General features: G+C 42.6%; 1 protein-coding gene across 2 annotated transcripts; it reads right to left on the reverse strand.

Annotated features, from left to right (window-relative positions):
- Positions 1 to 257: 257 nt before the first annotated feature.
- On the reverse strand, positions 258 to 15,681 carry LOC135507616 (zinc finger protein 574-like). Of its 2 annotated transcripts, XM_064927172.1 has the most exons (7): positions 15,223 to 15,681; positions 13,668 to 13,798; positions 13,320 to 13,469; positions 4,763 to 4,924; positions 4,139 to 4,250; positions 3,841 to 3,968; positions 258 to 2,313 (listed from the first exon to the last, which is right to left on the reverse strand). In XM_064927172.1, the coding sequence occupies exons 1-7, from the start codon at positions 15,473 to 15,475 to the stop codon at positions 2,260 to 2,262; spliced, it is 990 nt and encodes a 329-aa protein (XP_064783244.1). In that variant the 5' UTR covers positions 15,476 to 15,681; the 3' UTR covers positions 258 to 2,259. The 2 variants fall into 2 exon arrangements, with proteins under 2 accessions (XP_064783244.1, XP_064783243.1); XM_064927171.1 differs by lacking the exon at positions 258 to 2,313 and having other exon boundaries at positions 2,591 to 3,968.
- Between the last annotated feature and the right edge of the window lie 3,114 nt (positions 15,682 to 18,795).

Genomic DNA, 18,795 nt, shown 5'->3' on the forward strand with positions numbered 1-18,795 from the left:
TCCATAGATTTTCCGTGACAGTCAAAGTATTCGTTGCATTTTGAATCGCTAGCATGACAGGAAATTGCTCAATTCTGGCGGACTGTCTAAACGCATGCTTAGTTTGTAAATTAATAATGCTCGTGTGCCCCTGGTTATCCGTAAATAAAATATATTAAAAAAAAACACAAATGGTGCCATCTGGTTTGTTTAATAAATGGAATTTGAAATGATTTATACAGTTCACTTTCAATACTTATGTATATTTTAGCCATTACATTTACTTTTGATACTTAAGTATATTTAAAACCAAATGCTTTGGATTTTACTGGGTGATTTTTACTTGAGTAATTTTCTATCAAGGTATCTTTACTTTTACTGAAATATGACAATTGCATATATTTTCCACCAGTGTTGATGAACTTAAGGCGTGGAGCCGAGACCAGGCTTTGTGGAATCTAGCTCCGACTACATCGATTCGCCAAACGTCAATACTTTCAACAAAAACAACATATATTAAACGCCCACATTGCACGTGTTTGTCCACTGTAGTTCTGTGACTTTATTTGTTTGCTGAAATCCTTACTTTTTCAGTAAATGCTAATCAAATACAACCACTGACGTTTTGCTCATTGCTGTTGCTCGAAGATGGCAACTAGTGGTGAAGTTCATCAGAAAACTTCCTTCACCGTGGAGTTAAGTCCGCTAATATATCCCAGCTTTACATGGTCGGGAGATACTCTTAATAAACAACATTAATACATATCAAATTTGCTCGGTTTTCCCCATCCATCATACGGGTCAAGAGACGTACATGAACTACACCTGGACTTTTCAGGCTGAGATACTAATGTCGCGATGCCAGAGATGATACTTTTACCGTTGCCCTGTTCTGAAATATCAAAGCTGTCCACTTCATGGGTATATGATTTCGCGAGCCACAATGCACGCTCCTTTTGCCCTTTAGATATACCACTCCTGGTTACTGACTGCATCCACTTCTTCACCATCCTGACTCCAAAATGGTTTCCATCCTCATCCCAAAAACTTGATCCAAAAATAAACGATTCATCAGACTCACTTTCCACAACAATTTGAGCTCTTTTCGTTCCATTCTTAGACTTCACTGTTGTCCACTCATCCTTCTCTGTACTGTACTCGACGCACTTTCAGCATTAAATAGCACTTGCGCTCGCTCTCCAGCGTCTCACCAACGGCCTTCTTCAGTGATCTTGTTGGTTTACCTCATAGCAGCGCAAAGGGTGTGGTTAAATAAAAAGGTCTGCGCGCTGTTCTTTGAAATAAGGTGCCGCTTATTACATTACACATCAAACCTATTCATCAGTATATTTCAAGCTCAGAGTAGGCTTGTTTAGAAAGAACAGTGTGTTAGCAAAAATATAGTAGAAAATAATCCAATTACTATTCCATTTACATCACCTCAGTAAAGTAAATATTCAACTATACTTGTTCTTGCTTAGGTTCACTGTCTCTCTAAAAACATGTATTTACACAAGACTGTTTCAAATGATAAGTTAACAAAGGGTTAATGAGGGGTATGTGGTTAATTACCCCCCTTACCCTAAGACACTTCACATGATAACTATAATATGTCAGCGCTAAAGAATAGTTCCCAGATATCCACTGTGTACATCAAGCCACACTGCCACAATTTCTCCCCGTTGTGGACACTCCTGTGTCTGGTAATGTTAGTCAGGAAGGAGAAGCTCTTTGCACTTGAAGGGCTTCTCATTGGTGTGAACGGTCTGGTGCCTCTTCACATAGTTTGCCTCAGCAAAGCGCTTCCCACACTTAGGGAAGGCGTACAGGTTGACAGTATCTGTCCAAATGCTTGGCCTCCCACGTTATGACCCAATGACACCAGAGGTAGCAGCAGCCACCACCCTCAGGTGGTTAGTATTTGACCTCCCTCCTTGACCTCTAGCCATTGTTTGGGTGTTGTTGGGATTGTGTGCCGTGTTATAGGCTAGGTACCTCTCATGGTGAACGCTCAACCTGACCCTGTCTGTATTTGTGGGGTAACCATGCACTGAGACTGTGAAGAGAATGTTCTGGGCTGCAGACTGGATCCCTGACTGGAGCTTCTGTCTCTCTGATGACCACCAGGACTGAGGTTGTTCAGTCCACCTGTCCACTGGTTGTGTTCCGTGTGGTGGTGGAGTCTCTGTCAATCGTGGTTGGGTCCTTGTTCTGACTCGGGAAGGAAAAGCGAAGGCTTCTGATCAAGGGCCAGGGATTTTGACCAGCCACTTCAGAGGCTCAGTCTCTCCCGCAAGCAACACCAGATATCAGCAGGTCCTCATGGACTGCAGACTGTAAACACATATTGTACAGAAAAGTATAAAGCTTTATATAAGAAAATCTTTGCTGTACACACAAACATGATATTTTAAAACCGTAGTCAAGCCCTTCTCTAACACTGATTCAAGAACCTAACAATATGAAGCTATTGGAGTTTATTATAAAAAATATACAAAAGTGTCAATTTAAGAATTAAGAATAATGTTTTGGTTTGACTGAGATAAGGAAAACTCAGTCCCTGCAATGACAAAAATATACAGAGTCAGTCAGCACACAGTCAAATGGTCAAACACTCACATAACGTGAAGTACAGTACTTTTATTGTACAAAACGATACGTGACATGTACATAAACTTTTCTCACTATGGTAACACAACCTTTTCTGTAAATCTGGTACCCTTGTTTTGTTAAAATGAATTTTAGAATACTTTGGAAAAGGCTCAACATTACACACAGCTTCACGATTTCATATCAAGTAAACTTAAGGCCCAATAATTTTCTCATTATAAAACATTATCATCAAACAACTGGAAAAAAGTTGGTAGTCTTAATCAGTGAAACATTTTTACAGACACCATCACACCAACCACCAGCATATCTACTCAGTCTCATCATACTCATTCTTTCCTCAGTTCACCTCATCCAGCTCCCTACTACATCCAAAACCAACAGAATTAACTAAAAACAAACTAGTACTACATCACATGTCACTATACTCTATACATGGGCTGTGTGCATTTGCTGCTGGTGTATCCTGAGGTATCTCCTCTCTGAGAACCTCTTCCCGCAGTGCGTACAGGCAAATGGCCTCTCCTCCGTGTGGATCTTCATGTGCACCTTCAGATGGTGCTGGTGTGAGAACCTCTTCTCACACTGGGTACAGCTGAATGGTTTCTCCCCTGTGTGGACTCTCTGGTGCCTTTTCAGGCTGGATGATTGTGAAAAACTGGCCCGGCACAGTTGGCAGCCGAAAGGTTTCTCCCCTGTGTGCATCCTCTTGTGGATCTCCACCTGTTTGCGGAAACTGAAGGCTTTCCCACAGAATGAACACGGGAAGCGCTTCTCTTTGCCACCAGATCTACTGACAGTGTTACAACTACTGTCATTTGTCAATGGGCTTGTGTAGCTATTTAGTGTTGAGGCACTGGCATTGTCTGAGGTTTGGTTTGACATTAGGAGAGTGTGAGGAGGATGAAGGCCAGGGCGTGTCTGTGTTGTCGCAGGGACCATGTTCCAGTTGATAGATCCTATAGAAGGCAGGCTGAAGGCAGCATCTGTTAGTGGGTTAACCTGAGGCCCCACCAGTCTGTCTGAATCACAACTATAGGAGCAGGATGGAGCATTGCTAGCCGAGTCTGTGACTGTTCCCATAAAGACAACTCCTCGCCCCTGCAGACCAAATCTACGCCTCACCCTGGTCTCAGCCATTCTGTTGTCATGGAGACTAAATTCAGATGTTGTTTTGTGTTCCACTGTCTGTTTGTGGTTAACAGTGTTGTTCCCCAGCCCAGAGTTGAGGTCGCTGTCCCATCCACTGACCTCCACTATGTCGTGTCTGGTCCTGGCCTGCTCCGTGATGTTGTCCCGTGAGCCCTTGGCTGCACCCGTCTGGGCCTGGGAATCCAAGATGGCCACCCAGTCTCCTCTGTTAGCCTCCTGCCAACCACCTATAGGAAGAGGTTACAAAATAGACTTTAAAAAATATTACCTGGTCAAGTTCATACATTACAATGTGTAGTTTTTGTATGTAAACATACGTTGTGTTGATAGCCAGATGCATCACTATTCCCATTGAAGATCTATTACTGTATGGTGGCTGTATGTATTTCTCCCTTACCTTGCTCCCCCATCTTTAGTTCACTCAGCAGGTCAATGCTCTCTGGTTCGTCTTCTATTGTCTCCTCTTTGACTAGCAGCAGATCAGGCTTCCCATCCTCCATGTCTACTGACTGTAAGAGATACAGAGTGAGAAGATGTTGGATCAAGAAATCTGATATGAGCATCTCCTGATTGGGCAATGAGGGATTGCTATGAGTACTACGCAAACATGTTTTTCCTAAAATTCTAAATCAAATAGTTAAATGATCCATGGTATGAACTTCTTAAAACAATTCCATACAACCCCCCCCCCCCCAACTGCTTAGACTTTTAAGAATGAACAACTCCAAAGCAATTGCGTGTGAGTCAGGAACCACTGACTCACTGTATTTTACTATTATCAATACACCTGCTGGTAACTCTTAACTGGTTAGGACAGCTCAAGAGGTCTCCTAAATATCTGTCAACCAGGTGTGACTCTTACGACTAAAGAGGCTTCATGCATAGCTTATATTTTGACCCATTAGAGTTGGAGTGAAATCTCTCTATTCTCAGCACTTACAACTGATTTTCTACTCTAAGAGGCTTATTGGAATACGCCCCGACCTAATACCATTCAGCCAGTAGTTTACAGTGGGCTCACCTCAGTGAGACTGTATGTGGTCCTGTGCTGCTCAGCTGGTTCCTCTGTGGGTTCAGGAGGAGTTGTAGTCTGGTTGTCCTCCATGTCCATGGGCCCCTCAGCGTTCCCCAGACCCTCCTCACACCTCTCCTCCTTCACCAGCAGCATCTCTGGAACATCCTCCTGGAAGTGAGAGGTGATACAGATTACACAGACATACACTCCCTCAGGTATGTACACACACACAGATAAACACACTTTCAACATGGAGTGTTTACCCATCGCCACTACATTTGAGTCCTATACTGTAGTCACATAATGACTTCATTGTTGTGAAACCCATCATGGTGGACATACATATGATGTTGGTAAACAGGAGTCAGATATGATAAGTCAAAAGTAATCATCAGACAAACCCAACTAAACTATTTTGACGTGAACATTAGGTGTTTGTTAGTGTGTGTAATACACCATATGAAAACCACACATACACGTGTATCTCTGTGTGCCTTGCAGACATCTCTGCTGGGATGTCGGTCCACCACCTCAAGCTCAACAAGACGAAGCTGCTCTTCCTCCCGGGGAAGGCCTGCCCACTCCAAGACCTCTCCATCATGGTTGACAACTCCACAGTGCAAAGAACCTTGGCGTGACCCTGGACAACACCCTGTCATTCTCTGCAAACATCAAATCAGTGACTCTCTCCTGCACGTTCATGCTTTACAACATCAGTAGAGTGTGACCGTTCCTCACACAGGAAGCAGTGAAGTTTCTAATCTAGACTACTGCAACTCTGTCGGCTGGGCTCCCTGTTTGCGCCATCAAACCCCTGCAATTTATCCAGAATGCCGCAGCCCGCCAGGTGTTCAACCTTCCCAAGTTCTCCCATGGGTTGTTCTATGTCATTTCTGCAAGCCATGACACCCACCATCATTTCTGTAGTTAGAAACAAGATTAGCATTCCTTCAACATTATTTTGTTGAAATATAATTGAATCCCGAGAAATTAAGCTAAATGATTGCACCCAAATTGGCCATTTTAATTTATAGGTACTGTATTGATTGAATTTTATATGAATCCTATCATTTGACTTGGGACAAACTTTTTTCTAACAATGAGTAAGACATGAAGAAATGTACTGGTCAAAAGCCACCCATACTCAACACCAATCCCACCCCAACAATGTGTATATAGTATCAGTTCTCTATCTGACATGTAGTATGGAGCTGGAGCTGCAGCTTAGAGTATTGTTTCTTCATCCTATGTAATGTATTATTGTTGGAATCTGCACAGACCCGGGTCTCACCAATGAGTTCGTACCACACCAATCTTAGTTGAGTATTTCTTTACTAAAAAGCTAAAATGATGATAAAAGATACACATACACAAAAACACATTCTAGGCTATTGATTAGAACTTAGTATAACGGGCCAACACACTATGGCGCGTGTTACCCAAAATGGGGATTTAAAAGAGAGAGAAAAAGAGAAAGTACACGAGAGACATATATTTGGGTGAATTTGTCAGCTATGCTTATTTTAACCCTTGCCCCAAACTGCCGCTCTTATGGGTTAAAATATAATGATGTAATTACGTGTGGGAGGTCTCAGATGGGAAGGTCCGCTTGGACCATTTAGGCTGCTCAATGACTCACTTCTCCGGCACAACTCTCTGGTTGTCCTCACGATGTCAGTGTCCTTTTGGCTTAGTGGTCTGTTTCCTAGCCCTTGCTCTGGAAGGGGTCTTCTGAGGACAGACAGCTCTGTAGCTCAGAGCTCACAGCATATGAATGAAACAGTGTAGATACCACGATTCAATGGAGAGTGGAGGCTAGGTGGTCCGGCTTGAATTCACCCGCTTAGACACAGCTACTCATCCGTAGATTGGGTAGAAAAATATTTCTTTGTCTTCAACCTTGGGTTGAGTTTTGGGTTCGTTTACTTCTTTAGACCTCGGCTGCAGCTTGGGTCACTTAGTCTGATCTGTTAATTCTTCACTCACAGGTTTTATACCCTCGGGTCAGAAGTGGGCGTAACCGCCTTTAGGGCAATTCTCTTGGCGTACCAAGTTAAGAGGTCTAGATTTTACTCAAATCCAATTTTAGACAACTGACTTCACATTTCATCTTTACCAAAACATTCTCTTTGATTTGGACATTTTCCATACAACGTACAATGTATAAACATCAAACATATACTAGGAAAACTCTTAACGTTACAATGTTTTCGTAATAACGTCATCTATGAACCTTTAATAACAAAACAAAAATGACATACATTTTCATATTCCATCTATCGTCATGACCATCATTGTGGCTGACGGAAACCATTGTTCCAAAGTCCCATTATTTAATGTTCTGAGGCTTGTTCTCCATAGTAACAGGACAAAAGGAATTTGTCTGTGGCCTAAGATTTACCATGGGCGTGAGGGGTCATAAAACCCCCACATCCTCCTATCCCTTGAGATCCCTTCTCCTCTGCTGGGGATGAAATCTCTCTGCAGGATTGTGGTCGTTGGTAACCTGAGCCGAGCAAGATAGTCATGACACATGCTACTTGTCAGACAGAGAACTGATACTATATACTCGTTGTTGGGGTGCAATCAATTTGTTTAATTTCTCAGAGATCTAATTGTATTTCAACAAAATAATGTTGCAGGAAAGCTAAAATGATCTATATCCAACAGAAACACTTTCAAAACAATCTGAGATGGTGGGTGTCAAAATCATCTATCTTGTGCTTTTTGAGGTGGAATGACCCCCATGTCGCCCCGCTCCTCTGCACAATCCACTGGCTTCCAGTCGAAGTTCCCATCCTCGACATGACCATGGTGATTGCCTACATAGCAGCAAGGGAAAGTGCCCCTCCCTGCCTTCAGGCTGTGCTCAAACCCTACACCCCACCTGAGGACTCCGTTCTGCCACTGGTCTCTTGGCCGTCCCACCACTATGGGGGATCAGATCCCGCTCAGCCCAGTCAAAGCTCTTCTCTGTCCTGACACCCCAATGGTGGTACCAGTCCATGCTCATCTTCCAAAAATGTCTGAAACCCTACCACTTGAAAGAACATCTTAAATAAATCCCCTTAAATAAAGTCTTCCTACCAATGTTATAGTTTGTGGGTTTTATATTACTTTCTATTTCTATTCATTTTAAGATTTTTATTTGAAATTGTTTTTCAGATCTGATTCACTAGTTTTTATTTAGTTGAAGTTGTATAGTTTTTTTTATGCCACTTCTTGCCACTATGGGGCAGTAATACATAAAGTGATTGGTCAGGTTATAGGTTATATTTAAAGGGATAGTTCACCCAAATTACACAATTAAACATGGCTTACAGGGCAAGGAATCCAGTCTATGGACAAGGTATGACGGAAATCTATGTATCTCAATGGGTGCGTTTCTTTGCTCATAGGTTGCTGACACCTTACAACACCTGGATAGGCATTTGACGTATCAGCTAACCCCATCATGTCGAGCTCCCCTGCTCAGACGTTGCAAGCATCGACCAATGGTTGCACGCAGGGCTGACTATTATGGAATTTGGGGTAACGATTATTTGTCACACAAATGGAAACAGTTATTGTCATAATTGTCATTTCTGTTCAAATGTTTTGCGCTTGTTGCATCATAATGCATCTGAGGGAAGACATAGTGGTGTACGAAATTGACACCCTTGATAAAAATGAGCAAAAATGACTATAAAATACAGTACATAATTCATTTACTGAGCTATATTGTATGCAAAAAAAATAGGACGTGTATGTTATTTTATACTAATACAATTGCTCAGAGAAAGAGATGTTCTTCAACAAGTAATATTTTTCTTTCTCAAAAATATAGGGGTCAAAATGATTGACATCCCTGTCTTCAATACCTAACATTGCGAGGATAACGGTACTGAGACTTTTTCTAAAACGTTTTATGAGATTGGAGAACACATTGGGAACGGTCTTAGACCATTCCCCCATACAGAATCTTTCCAGATCCTTGACATCCTTCATTTGTGCTTAAGGATTGCCCTCTTCAATTCAAACTACAGGTATTCGATGGGATTTGAGTTTGGAGACAGATTCTGTGGTCAATCTTTGTTGATGTGTGCTTTGGGTTATTGTCTTTCTGAAAGATCCATTTGAACTATCAGCTTTCTGGCAAAGGCAACCAGGTTATTGGCTAAAATGTCCTGGTTCTGAGTAAAGTTCATGATGCCATTGACCTTAACAAGGGCCACAGGACCAGTGGAAGCAAAACTACCCCATAACATCAAATATCTACCACCATATATTACAGTGGGCATGGGGTTCTCATCTGCTTATGCATTTTCATTTTAACGCCAAACCCACCACTGGTGTGCATGGCCAAAGAGCTCAGTTCTTATCTGTTCTTCATCAATGAAGACTGCCACGACTCATTGAACAGCACAAGAGAGGCAACATTGCATACCTGAAGTACGACCAGCTGGTCTTTCACCCCCTCCGCCCTAGTAGGCCTACTGCAAGCGAATGAAGCCCACTGAGAGAATACCAAGAGTGTGCAAAGCTGTGATCAAGACCAAGGGTGGCTACTTTGAAGAATTGTTTAACTCTCTTTTGGTTACTACATGATTCCAGATGTTATTTCAGAGTTTTGATCTCTTCACTATTATTCTACAATGTAGAAAATAGTTAAAAAGAATGTGTGTAGGTGTGTCTAAAACTTTTGACCGGTACTGTATATTTCTTCCCAACCCACCATGGACAGCTCAAACACAATTTTACGGTGGTTTAGGGAAGGTTTAAAACAAATGCCTATGTCTCATCAGTATTCATAGCATTCTTAGTGCTTGTTAGAGCATCATGACCTGCTGTAGCACAGCGGTCCAAGTAGCGTGCTCCGGCTGTAGACCACTGATTGATTCCTTTAATTAATTACCTTTTTTTCCCACCCCTTTATTTAAAAAACATCTTTCTCCCCAACCTGCCATGAACAGCTCCAATACAATTTTAGCTGTTGAACATGGTGGTCTCCTGAACTGGGAGCACCAATTGCACTTCGTTAACACTGACAAACACTACAGATGTTGAATCTTGGGGTCTCCCGAGTGGCGCAGCGGTCTAAGGTACTGCAGTGCTTGAGAGTTCACTACAGATCCGGTTCGATCCCGGTCTGTGTTGCAGCCGGCCGCAACTGGGAGGCCCATGAGGGGCCGCACAATTGGCCCAGCATTGTCCGGGTTAGTGGAGGGTTTGGCTGGGATGTCCTTGTCCCATCGCGCTCTAGCAACTCTCTAGTACGAATTCCGGCTCTCACAGACCTGTTAGTTTTTCTTTAAGAAGCCCTCCTGTTCTCCACTCATTACCTGTATTAACTGCACCTGTTTGAACTCGTTACCTGTATAAAAGACACCTGTCCACACACTCAATCAAAACAGACTCCAACCTCTCCACAATGGCCAAGACCAGAGAGCAGTGTAAGAACTTCAGGGATAAAATTGTAGACCTGCACAAGGCTGGGCTACAGGACAATAGGCAAGCAGCTTGGTAAGAAGGCAACAACTGTTGGCGCAATTATTGGAAAATGGAAGAAGTTCAAGATGACAGTCAATCACCCTTGGTCTGGGGCTCCATGCAAGATCTCACCTCGTGGGGCATCAATGATCATGAGGAAGGCGAGGGATCAGCCCAGAACTACACGGCAGGACCTGGTCAATGACCTGAAGAGAGCTGGGACCACAGTCTCAAAGAAAAGCATTAGTAACACAATACGCCGTCATGGATTAAAATCCTGCGGCGCACGCAAGGTCCCCCTGCTCAAGCCAGCGCATGTCCAGGCCCATCTGAAGTTTGTCAATGACCATCTGGATGATCCAGAGGAGGAATGGGAGAAGGTTATGTGGTCTGATGAGACAAAAAGAGCTTCTTCCGCCGTGTTTGGAGGAAGAAGAAGGATGAGTACAACCCCAAGAACACCATCCCAACCGTGATGCATGGAGGTGGAAACATCATTCTTTGTTTGGGGGCACTGTGTTGAAGCTACTGTGCCTCCATCTTGGAACTCCCCCACCATTGTAAAAAAAAACATTTTTGGAAGCTATATAAATGCATTTATTAATGTCCACATTCATTTTTTCCACATGTATTTAATTACAGACACATTAATGCGAAATGTGTTATTTTATTATGTGCAATAAACAAAAACAGGAATATGTAAAGACATTTTCCTTAAAGTATACTTTGAGATCACTTATGTTACTGTCCCCACTACAACAACAAAAGTATTTAAAATCATGTACTTTTGTCCTTTATTGAAATACAGGAGAATTCCATTCAATCCCATGGAGGACTGCTCCTACTGGGGAGTGAGTATCCATAACATTCTTAGTGTTTACAAGAGCATTGTGACCTGCCGTAGCGCAGTGGTCTAAAACAGAGCACTCCCGCTCCAAGCCTGGCATTTATTTCAATGTTTTCAAGAAGTAAAACGAATAGTCTGATAATTTACACATCAGAGAAAAGTGTCCCGGCTCAACTAAATCGTCTTTGGGTACGTTGAAATGCATAAGCATCTCGACAGATTTACAAAATAATATCCACACCAAAGACCATAACTCATTTGACAATAGCCCAACTGTAGAACGTGGGTCAGCATCCACACTGGAGGAAAGTTTATCATTCTACAGTAGGCCTACATCTGTCAATCAACTGATGGTCCTGAAGCAAATTCACGATTCATTTTCACTCAAACATAATTTTAAGCTTTGTTCTACGGTTGACAGTTAGCTGATTTCGGGATTATATATATCAATTTGCTCTACTTAAATACACTACATTGACCAAAAATATGTGGCACCTGTTCGTCAAACATCTCATTCCAAAATCATGGCCATTAATATGGTCCCCCTTTCCTGCTACAACAGCCTCCAGTCTTCTGGGAAGGCTTTCCACTAGATGATGGAACATTTCTGAAGGGACTTGCTTCCATTCAGCCACCAGAGCATTAGTGAGGTCGGGCACTGATGTTGGGCGATTAAGGCCTGGCTCGCAGCCGGCATTTCAATTCATCCCAAAGGTGTTCAATGGGGTTCAGGTCAGGGCTCTGTGCAGGCCAGTCAAATTATTCCACACTGATCTTGACAAGCCATTTCTGTATGACCCTTGCTTTATGTACAGGGGCATTGTCATGCTGAAACATGAAAATGCACCCGTCACTAGTCTCAACTAAAAATCTGCATGAACTTGATAAACTGCATGCATTTTCTCATTAAAAATATGTTGGGAAAAAAATAGAGGACTTGAACATAAGTAATGAAACAGGCATTTGTGAACATCATATAGCCTACACAGTACAAACACAATATGTAACAGACTTTTTTAGGCTTATAAATATATCACACAATGTCTGGATAAAATATTCTACCCAGGAATACTCAACACTGTTAGTCTAAATCTCATTATTCCAAATGTATATGTGGATGTTTTCTGATGACAACAATGAAATTGTATCTTCGTCTTTAATGCAGGGATTGATCTAAACGTCAGAAGCTATTGAGTGGAATGGTTACTTTCCATGTTAAAGAGTAGAATGGTGTTTCTGCTGGTGTATCCTGAGGTAGCTTCGCTCTGAGAATCTCTTCCATCAGTGAGTACAGGCAAACAGCTTCTATCCCACGTGGACCTTCAGGTGCATCTTCAGCTGTTCCTGGCGGGAGAATCTCTTCTCACACTGGGGGCAGCTGTAGGGTTTTTCCCCTGTATGGACCATCTGGTGCCTCTTCAGGTGACCAGCCTGGGCAAAGCGCATGTGACACTGGGTACAGCTGAAGGGTTTCTCCCCTGTGTGGACCCTCTGGTGGATCTTCACCTTCTGGGGGCTGCTGAAGCCTTTGTTACAGAACATGCAGAGGAACCGTTTCTCTTTACTATTGCTTGATGTTGTTCCCCCTCCCCGAGCATTGGCTCTTTGGTCGTTTGAGTTCAATACCTGATCGAAAAGGACACGGTCGAGTGAATCGGAAGGTGCCATCGTCGTGGATACTGGGTCGTGATCCTTGAACTCGTGTAAAGGGGAGTGGGTGACAATATTTGTATTTGTCTCTAAGCTTTCTCTGTAATGTAAGAAATCTCTGCCCTGTGAGTGTCTGTCTCCTTGGTGACTATCTGCATTCCATGTAGGAGGAGCGTCGCCCTCCACTTTCACAGTCACCTCATCTACGACTATAACCTCCCCTTTCTCATCTCGGTACCCTTCAGAGTATACACTACTACTGTACCGGTTCCAGTCCCCTCTAGATAGATCAGTCTGTCTCTCTAAACCCAAGGATATGTTGCCTGGGTCCATCTCTGAAGTGTAAGAACAAGACAGATCATCAACACCCGTGTCTAATGTGTCACCATCCCCATCCCCACAGGAATGAACCATCCTCTGGCTCTGGTGAAATACCGGTAAGTACTCTGAGTCTGGAGCAGGACAGCCCAGTGTCCCAAGCCCCAGTCTGTCTGGGTCTGATCTGTGGTCAGTTGCTGTGTGTAAGAGCCTGTGTGTTTCAGTTAAAGTCTCTGTGTCTGTCTCTGACTTGAGGATGGCGTTCGGCGTTCCACTGACCTCCGTGATGCTGCGTCGGGCGACGGCGGTGGGGACCTCCGTGGCTACAGGGGGTGCTCCAGTCACTCCAGTCTGGATGTCTCTACTGTGTTGTGGGTCCTCTATTTCAGGGCTATCCTGCTTGACTCCAGGACCTGCAGCCTCTGCAGACTGACACATGAAGAGCGGAGGTTATTACCGATACATGACTGAAATTGGATAACAATGTCATAGTGAAGTCTCAAACTCTCCTATGGCAGATAAATAAGGATGTACATGTAATCATATGAATAGCTGAGGGGAGCCTTTCTGAAATAAACTAAACACATTTTATGTACTGTAATTTTGATGTAATACTATTACACTAACCTCTATCATGGTAACATGCTGGGCTGAGGTTCCACTCCCCTCATCAACAGTGATTGATTGGTCATCTCTCCATGTATTGTGTCCTGTTGGCTTCACAAAGCTCCTGTGGCCTCCAGTGAGATGTCCTTCACCTAAGAGAGTGATTGGGGGGAAAGAGGTGGTTAGGTACTGTCAATGATGAACGCTATATTGTACAATATTGACAGTTTTAACACCGTCAAGAATTGGTCAGGATGACTTTGCATAACTTCTTGATATCCGATTTATAGATTGATTGATTATGTTCCTTGCATTATTCTTTCCATAGTAAATAATAGGTAATTCAGTAAATCAGGAATCTAATTAGAATATGATAAAGTATTTGTGCAAGATAGCTAGCTAAGTAATCAAGGGGCATTATTGCATACGATCCAAAAACTGCCCAACCCCAGTCAGGGACAGATTAATGCAGGGGCTTACTGAGGATGAAGCACCTAGGCTCAGACCCGTGGCGGACCAACAGACAGCAAAAATGATTTTTTTTACTGCAACCGTCAACTACAGGAAGATTCAGGGGCCCGCTCTCAATGAGTGTAGACAGCCTGCTGCTGCCACTCTGCTAATCATCAGATGGGGGGGGGGCACCTTGATTGGGCAACTGATTAATAAAATAAACTGCATAATAAAGAAATGTGACTGGCCAATTTTGTGAGTCAGAGACTGGGCCCAAGAGGAAAATATATTTATTTTTTATACAACCACAGGAGCCCGCCCTCAATGTTCAAAATACAACAGAGAGCATAATTTAACCACATAGGCTCAATAGTTTCAAAAAAACAAAAACAGGATTACATTTGATCACAAGCACATACAGGTAAACTGCCAAAACAAAGGAAACACCTGCCAGTATGGCTTCAATGCACCTTGGCATAGATTCAACAAGTGGATTTAAACCACTCATGACTTGAATGGGAACTGCCATCTATGATTATATTTCTATGGTTGGCTGTGGCTCCCAATTTCTTGCTAACAGTAGCACTGTTTTTCTAAGTAGCTCATCTTGAGATAGACTATTGCCAAGAGGAGCAAATCGGCCATCACTGGGAGTAGTAGCCTATGGCTTCATCTTCATCATTAGGTGAGCCTGGGCAATTTTTTGGTTCGAATTCAAGACCAGATTTATCTCTGTTTGTCAGTATAGCCACTCATTTATGTGATATTAAAAACGATTTAGCTAATGTATTTTGTCATGTAAATGAAGTAGAATTGCTTGAAATTAGAATTTTAAAAGGCTTTTTTTTAGGACCCTGCTTACAAATGTGTGGAAATCCTGAAAACTGTAGCCTATGCCACATCACAAATGTTATTATGGCTTTATTATAATGGGGCTTTGACATCCACATAACTTAACACGTGTCGAATTGCATCTTGGTGCACGGATTTGTTTACAAAAAAATATGGTGTGCCGAAGGGGGTGGTGTCTATAACAATAAAAAAATGTAAAAAAAATCTAAATCTATCCCTGAGCCTAATTCTAGGTAACAGGGAGACAGCCCCCGCCTAATGCAAATTGTACCTCTTGGCATTCCTCTGTATCGGTCGAGGATCTTGACACTATTGGTCCCTTCTGCGCACTCCCGTGCCACCTTCAGTTCCAGGAGCTGTAGTTTCCTCCGCAATGCCCTGTTTTCTTTCTGGCTTTGAGTTATTTCCAAACGAAACACTGCATAGTCGTCGTCTACGAGTTTACAGATGTCTGCCACGGCTGCATTTGCTAACACCTCCATGATGGAGGCTATTTGAGTGTGAAAAACCATACAGTTAGCCATTGTTAGCAGCTAGCTAGCGTCACCTATATAACATTTATCAACCAAGTTCGGTCTCCAACTCGAATTAAACACTACCTTGTAAGTATGTGATGCTGTGCAGTTAAATTAGTAATGTGTTGAGTTCTAGGGTGTTAATAAACGTCTAAATAACAATAAAAACGCCAACGTGGAAATGGTTCAGTCACTGTTCACTTCAGTTTACTTCTTCGTGTGGATTTCCGTCTGACTTAACTCTGTGTTGGGTATTGCTGCCCTTTGCAGGTCGGAGTGCGGACTGCACATTGGTCACAAGAAAAGAGAAACATTCAGCGCATAATTGTATTAGTGGAAAACAAGACTGTTCTCAGGGCAGACCTGGTTGTAGTTAGATATTTTCGAGTAGGGTCTAGGATAATTTGAGCATTTTAGCTAGCCCTTTCCTTAACTGTGCGACCAGTGTCCCCCGCAACGGGACAGTTGAGCTAACGTAGGCTAATGTGATTAGCATGAGGTTGTAAGTAACAAAAGAAATCCCAGGACATAGACATCTGATATGGGCAGAAAGCTTAAATTCGTGTTAATCTAACTGGAATGTCCAATTAACAGTAGCTATTAGGGCAGTCTTGATACAACATTTTGCAATAGTTCATTGGATCAGTCTAAAACAAAATATAAATTGTGCCTGGGCTGGAATAATACATTATGGCCTTTCTCTTGCGTTTTTTTCTTTGTATTATCTTTTATCAGATCTAATGTGTTATATTCTCCTACATTAAGTTAACATTTCCACAAACTTCAGTTTTTCCTTTCAAATGGTTTTAAGAATATGCATATCCTTGCTACGGGCAGTTAGATTTGGGTGTCATTTTATAGGAAAATTGAAAAAAAAGGTTGGATCCTTAAGAGGTTTTAACCTTAACATAACTCTCCTAACCTGCTGCGTAAATTCTCCTAACCTGCTATGAAAATGAACTTCGTCACCGGTAGACCTGCCCTGAAAGCAGTGTGAGTACCCACATGCTGCAGATTATGCACGCTGATGCCACAAGGTCTGCGAACCTCAAAGCACATGCATTTGCGTCTCAGATGGTATTTTTGCATCTCAAATGGTATGTGTGCACGCAACCTGTAGACGTTCCTGAAGTCTCACGCGGAGATGGAAGTCATCATGTTGGAGGACCGGGCGAGGAAGAGGGTGGATGGCAAGAAGAATTAAAGCAGCAAGAATGGCACAAGGTGCAAACCCCAACCGACTGCAAAATATAAGCTGAGTACTTTCTCCTTTGGGTCAAGCACAGAAGAGAAAAATGCTGAAGACCCTGAGTAGTCATAGATAGTGAACTTGAAATTGATCCTGACAAAAGTGAGGAGAAATAACTTAGGTCGTCAGGTGAGGTGAAGGCTTCCGAGCCTCACCCTAATGATCAAGCCTGGACTGCTGAGGAGTGATTGACTCCATCCTAGCTGGGGGGTGCTCCCATCTTATCTATGCTCATAGACAGGGCTCTAGCTCCACAATGAGATGAAGGCCAGGCAGCAGGCTGTTAGCCAGCCTGCCAGCTTAGTGGAATCTGCCACTAGCACAGTCAGTGTAGTCAGTTCAGCTATCCCCATTGAGCTATCCCCATCTGTGCCTCAACCTAGGTTGGGCAAAACTAAACATGGTGGTGTTCGCCTTAGCAGTCTCACTGGAATAATGACCTCCTCCATTCCTGTCATTATTGAAAGAGATTGTGACATCTCACATCTGAAAATAGAGGTACTTAATGTTAGATCCGTCACGTCCAAGGCAGTTATAGTCAATGAACTAATCACTGATCATAATCTTCATGTGATTGGCCTGACTGAAACATGGCTTAAGCCTGATGAGTGTTAAATGAAGCCTCTTCTCCTGTTTACACTAGTGACCATATCCCCTGTGCATCCCGAAAAGGCGGAGGTGTTCCTAACATTTACGATAGCAAATTTCAATTTACAAAAACAAGGACTGCATTTTCGTCTTTTGAGCTTCTAGTCATGAAATCTATGCAGCCTACTCAATCACTTTTTATAGCTACTGTTGACAGGCCTCCTGGGCCGTATACAGCGTTCCTCACTGAGTTCCCTGAATTCCTATCAGACCTTGTAATAATGGCAGATAATATTCACATTTTTGGTGACTTGAATACTCAAATGGAAAAGTCCACAGACCCACTTCAAAAAGCTTTCGGAACCATCACCGACTCTTGGTTTTGTCCAACATGTCTCCGGACCTATTCACTGCCACAGTCCTACTCTGGACCTAGTTATGTCCCGTGGAATAAATATTGTGAATCTTAATGTTTTTCCTCATAATCCTGGACTATTGGACCACCATTTTATTGTGTTCACAATCGCAACAAATAATCTGCTCAGACCCCAACCAAGGATCATCAAAAGCCTCACTATGAATTCTCAGACAACACAAATATTCCTAGATGCCCTTCCAGACTCCCTCCACGTACCCAAGGACGTCAGAGTACAAAAATCAGTTAAACACCTAACTAAGGAAGTAAATGTAACCTTGCGTAATACCGTAGTTGCAGTCGCACCCCTAAAAACATAAAACTATTTGTCATAAGAAACTAGCTCCCTGTACAGAAAATACCAGAGCCCTGTTGCAAGCTTCCAGAAAATTGGAACGGAAATGGATTTACACCAAACTGGAAGTCTTCAATCCCATGTTGTATCGAAGAGCCCTCACTGCTGCTCGATCGTTCTATTTTTCCAACTTAATGGAGGAGAAAAATAACAATTGAAAATGTATTTTTGAATGTGTCGCAAAGCTAACTAAAATGAAGCATTCCCCAAGAGAGTATGGCTTTCACTTCAGCAGTAATAAATTCATAAACTTCTTTGACAAAAAGATCATGATCATTTGAAAGCAAACGATGGACTCCTCTTTAAATCTGCGTATTTTCTCAAAGCTCAGTTGTCCTGAGTCTGCACAACACTGCCAGGACCTAGGATCAAGGGAGACACTCGAGATTTTCATACTATTTCTCGACACATTGATGAAAATAGTCATGGCCTCTAAACCTTCAAGCTGCATACTGGACCCTATTCCAACTAAACTACTGAAAGAGCTGCTTCCTGTGCTTGGCCTTCCCATTTTGAACATAATAAATGCCTCCTTATGCACTGGATGTGTACCAAACTCACTAAAAGTGGAGGTAATAAAGCCTCTCTTGAAAAAGTCCAATCTTGACGCTGAAAATAGAAAAAAAAATGGCCTATATTGAATCTCCCATTCCTCTCAAACATTTTTGAAAAGATGTTGCGCGGCAACTCACTGCCTTCCTGAAGACAAACAATGTATACGA

The sequence above is a fragment of the Oncorhynchus masou genome, chromosome 21 (assembly GCF_036934945.1).
Source record: "Oncorhynchus masou masou isolate Uvic2021 chromosome 21, UVic_Omas_1.1, whole genome shotgun sequence".
Classification (NCBI taxonomy): Eukaryota; Metazoa; Chordata; class Actinopteri; order Salmoniformes; family Salmonidae; genus Oncorhynchus; species Oncorhynchus masou.

Coding starts and splice junctions, on each gene's coding strand:
- LOC135507616 (XM_064927171.1), bottom strand. CDS start 15,475: ATGGCTAACTGTATGGTTTTTCACACTCAAATAGCCTCCATCATGGAG. Junction 13,799..15,222: donor ATACAGAGGAATGCCAAGAG/GTACAATTTGCA, acceptor TCACTCTCTTAG/GTGAAGGACATCTCACTGGA. Junction 4,251..4,762: donor CCACATACAGTCTCACTGAG/GTGAGCCCACTG, acceptor TATCTCTTACAG/TCAGTAGACATGGAGGATGG.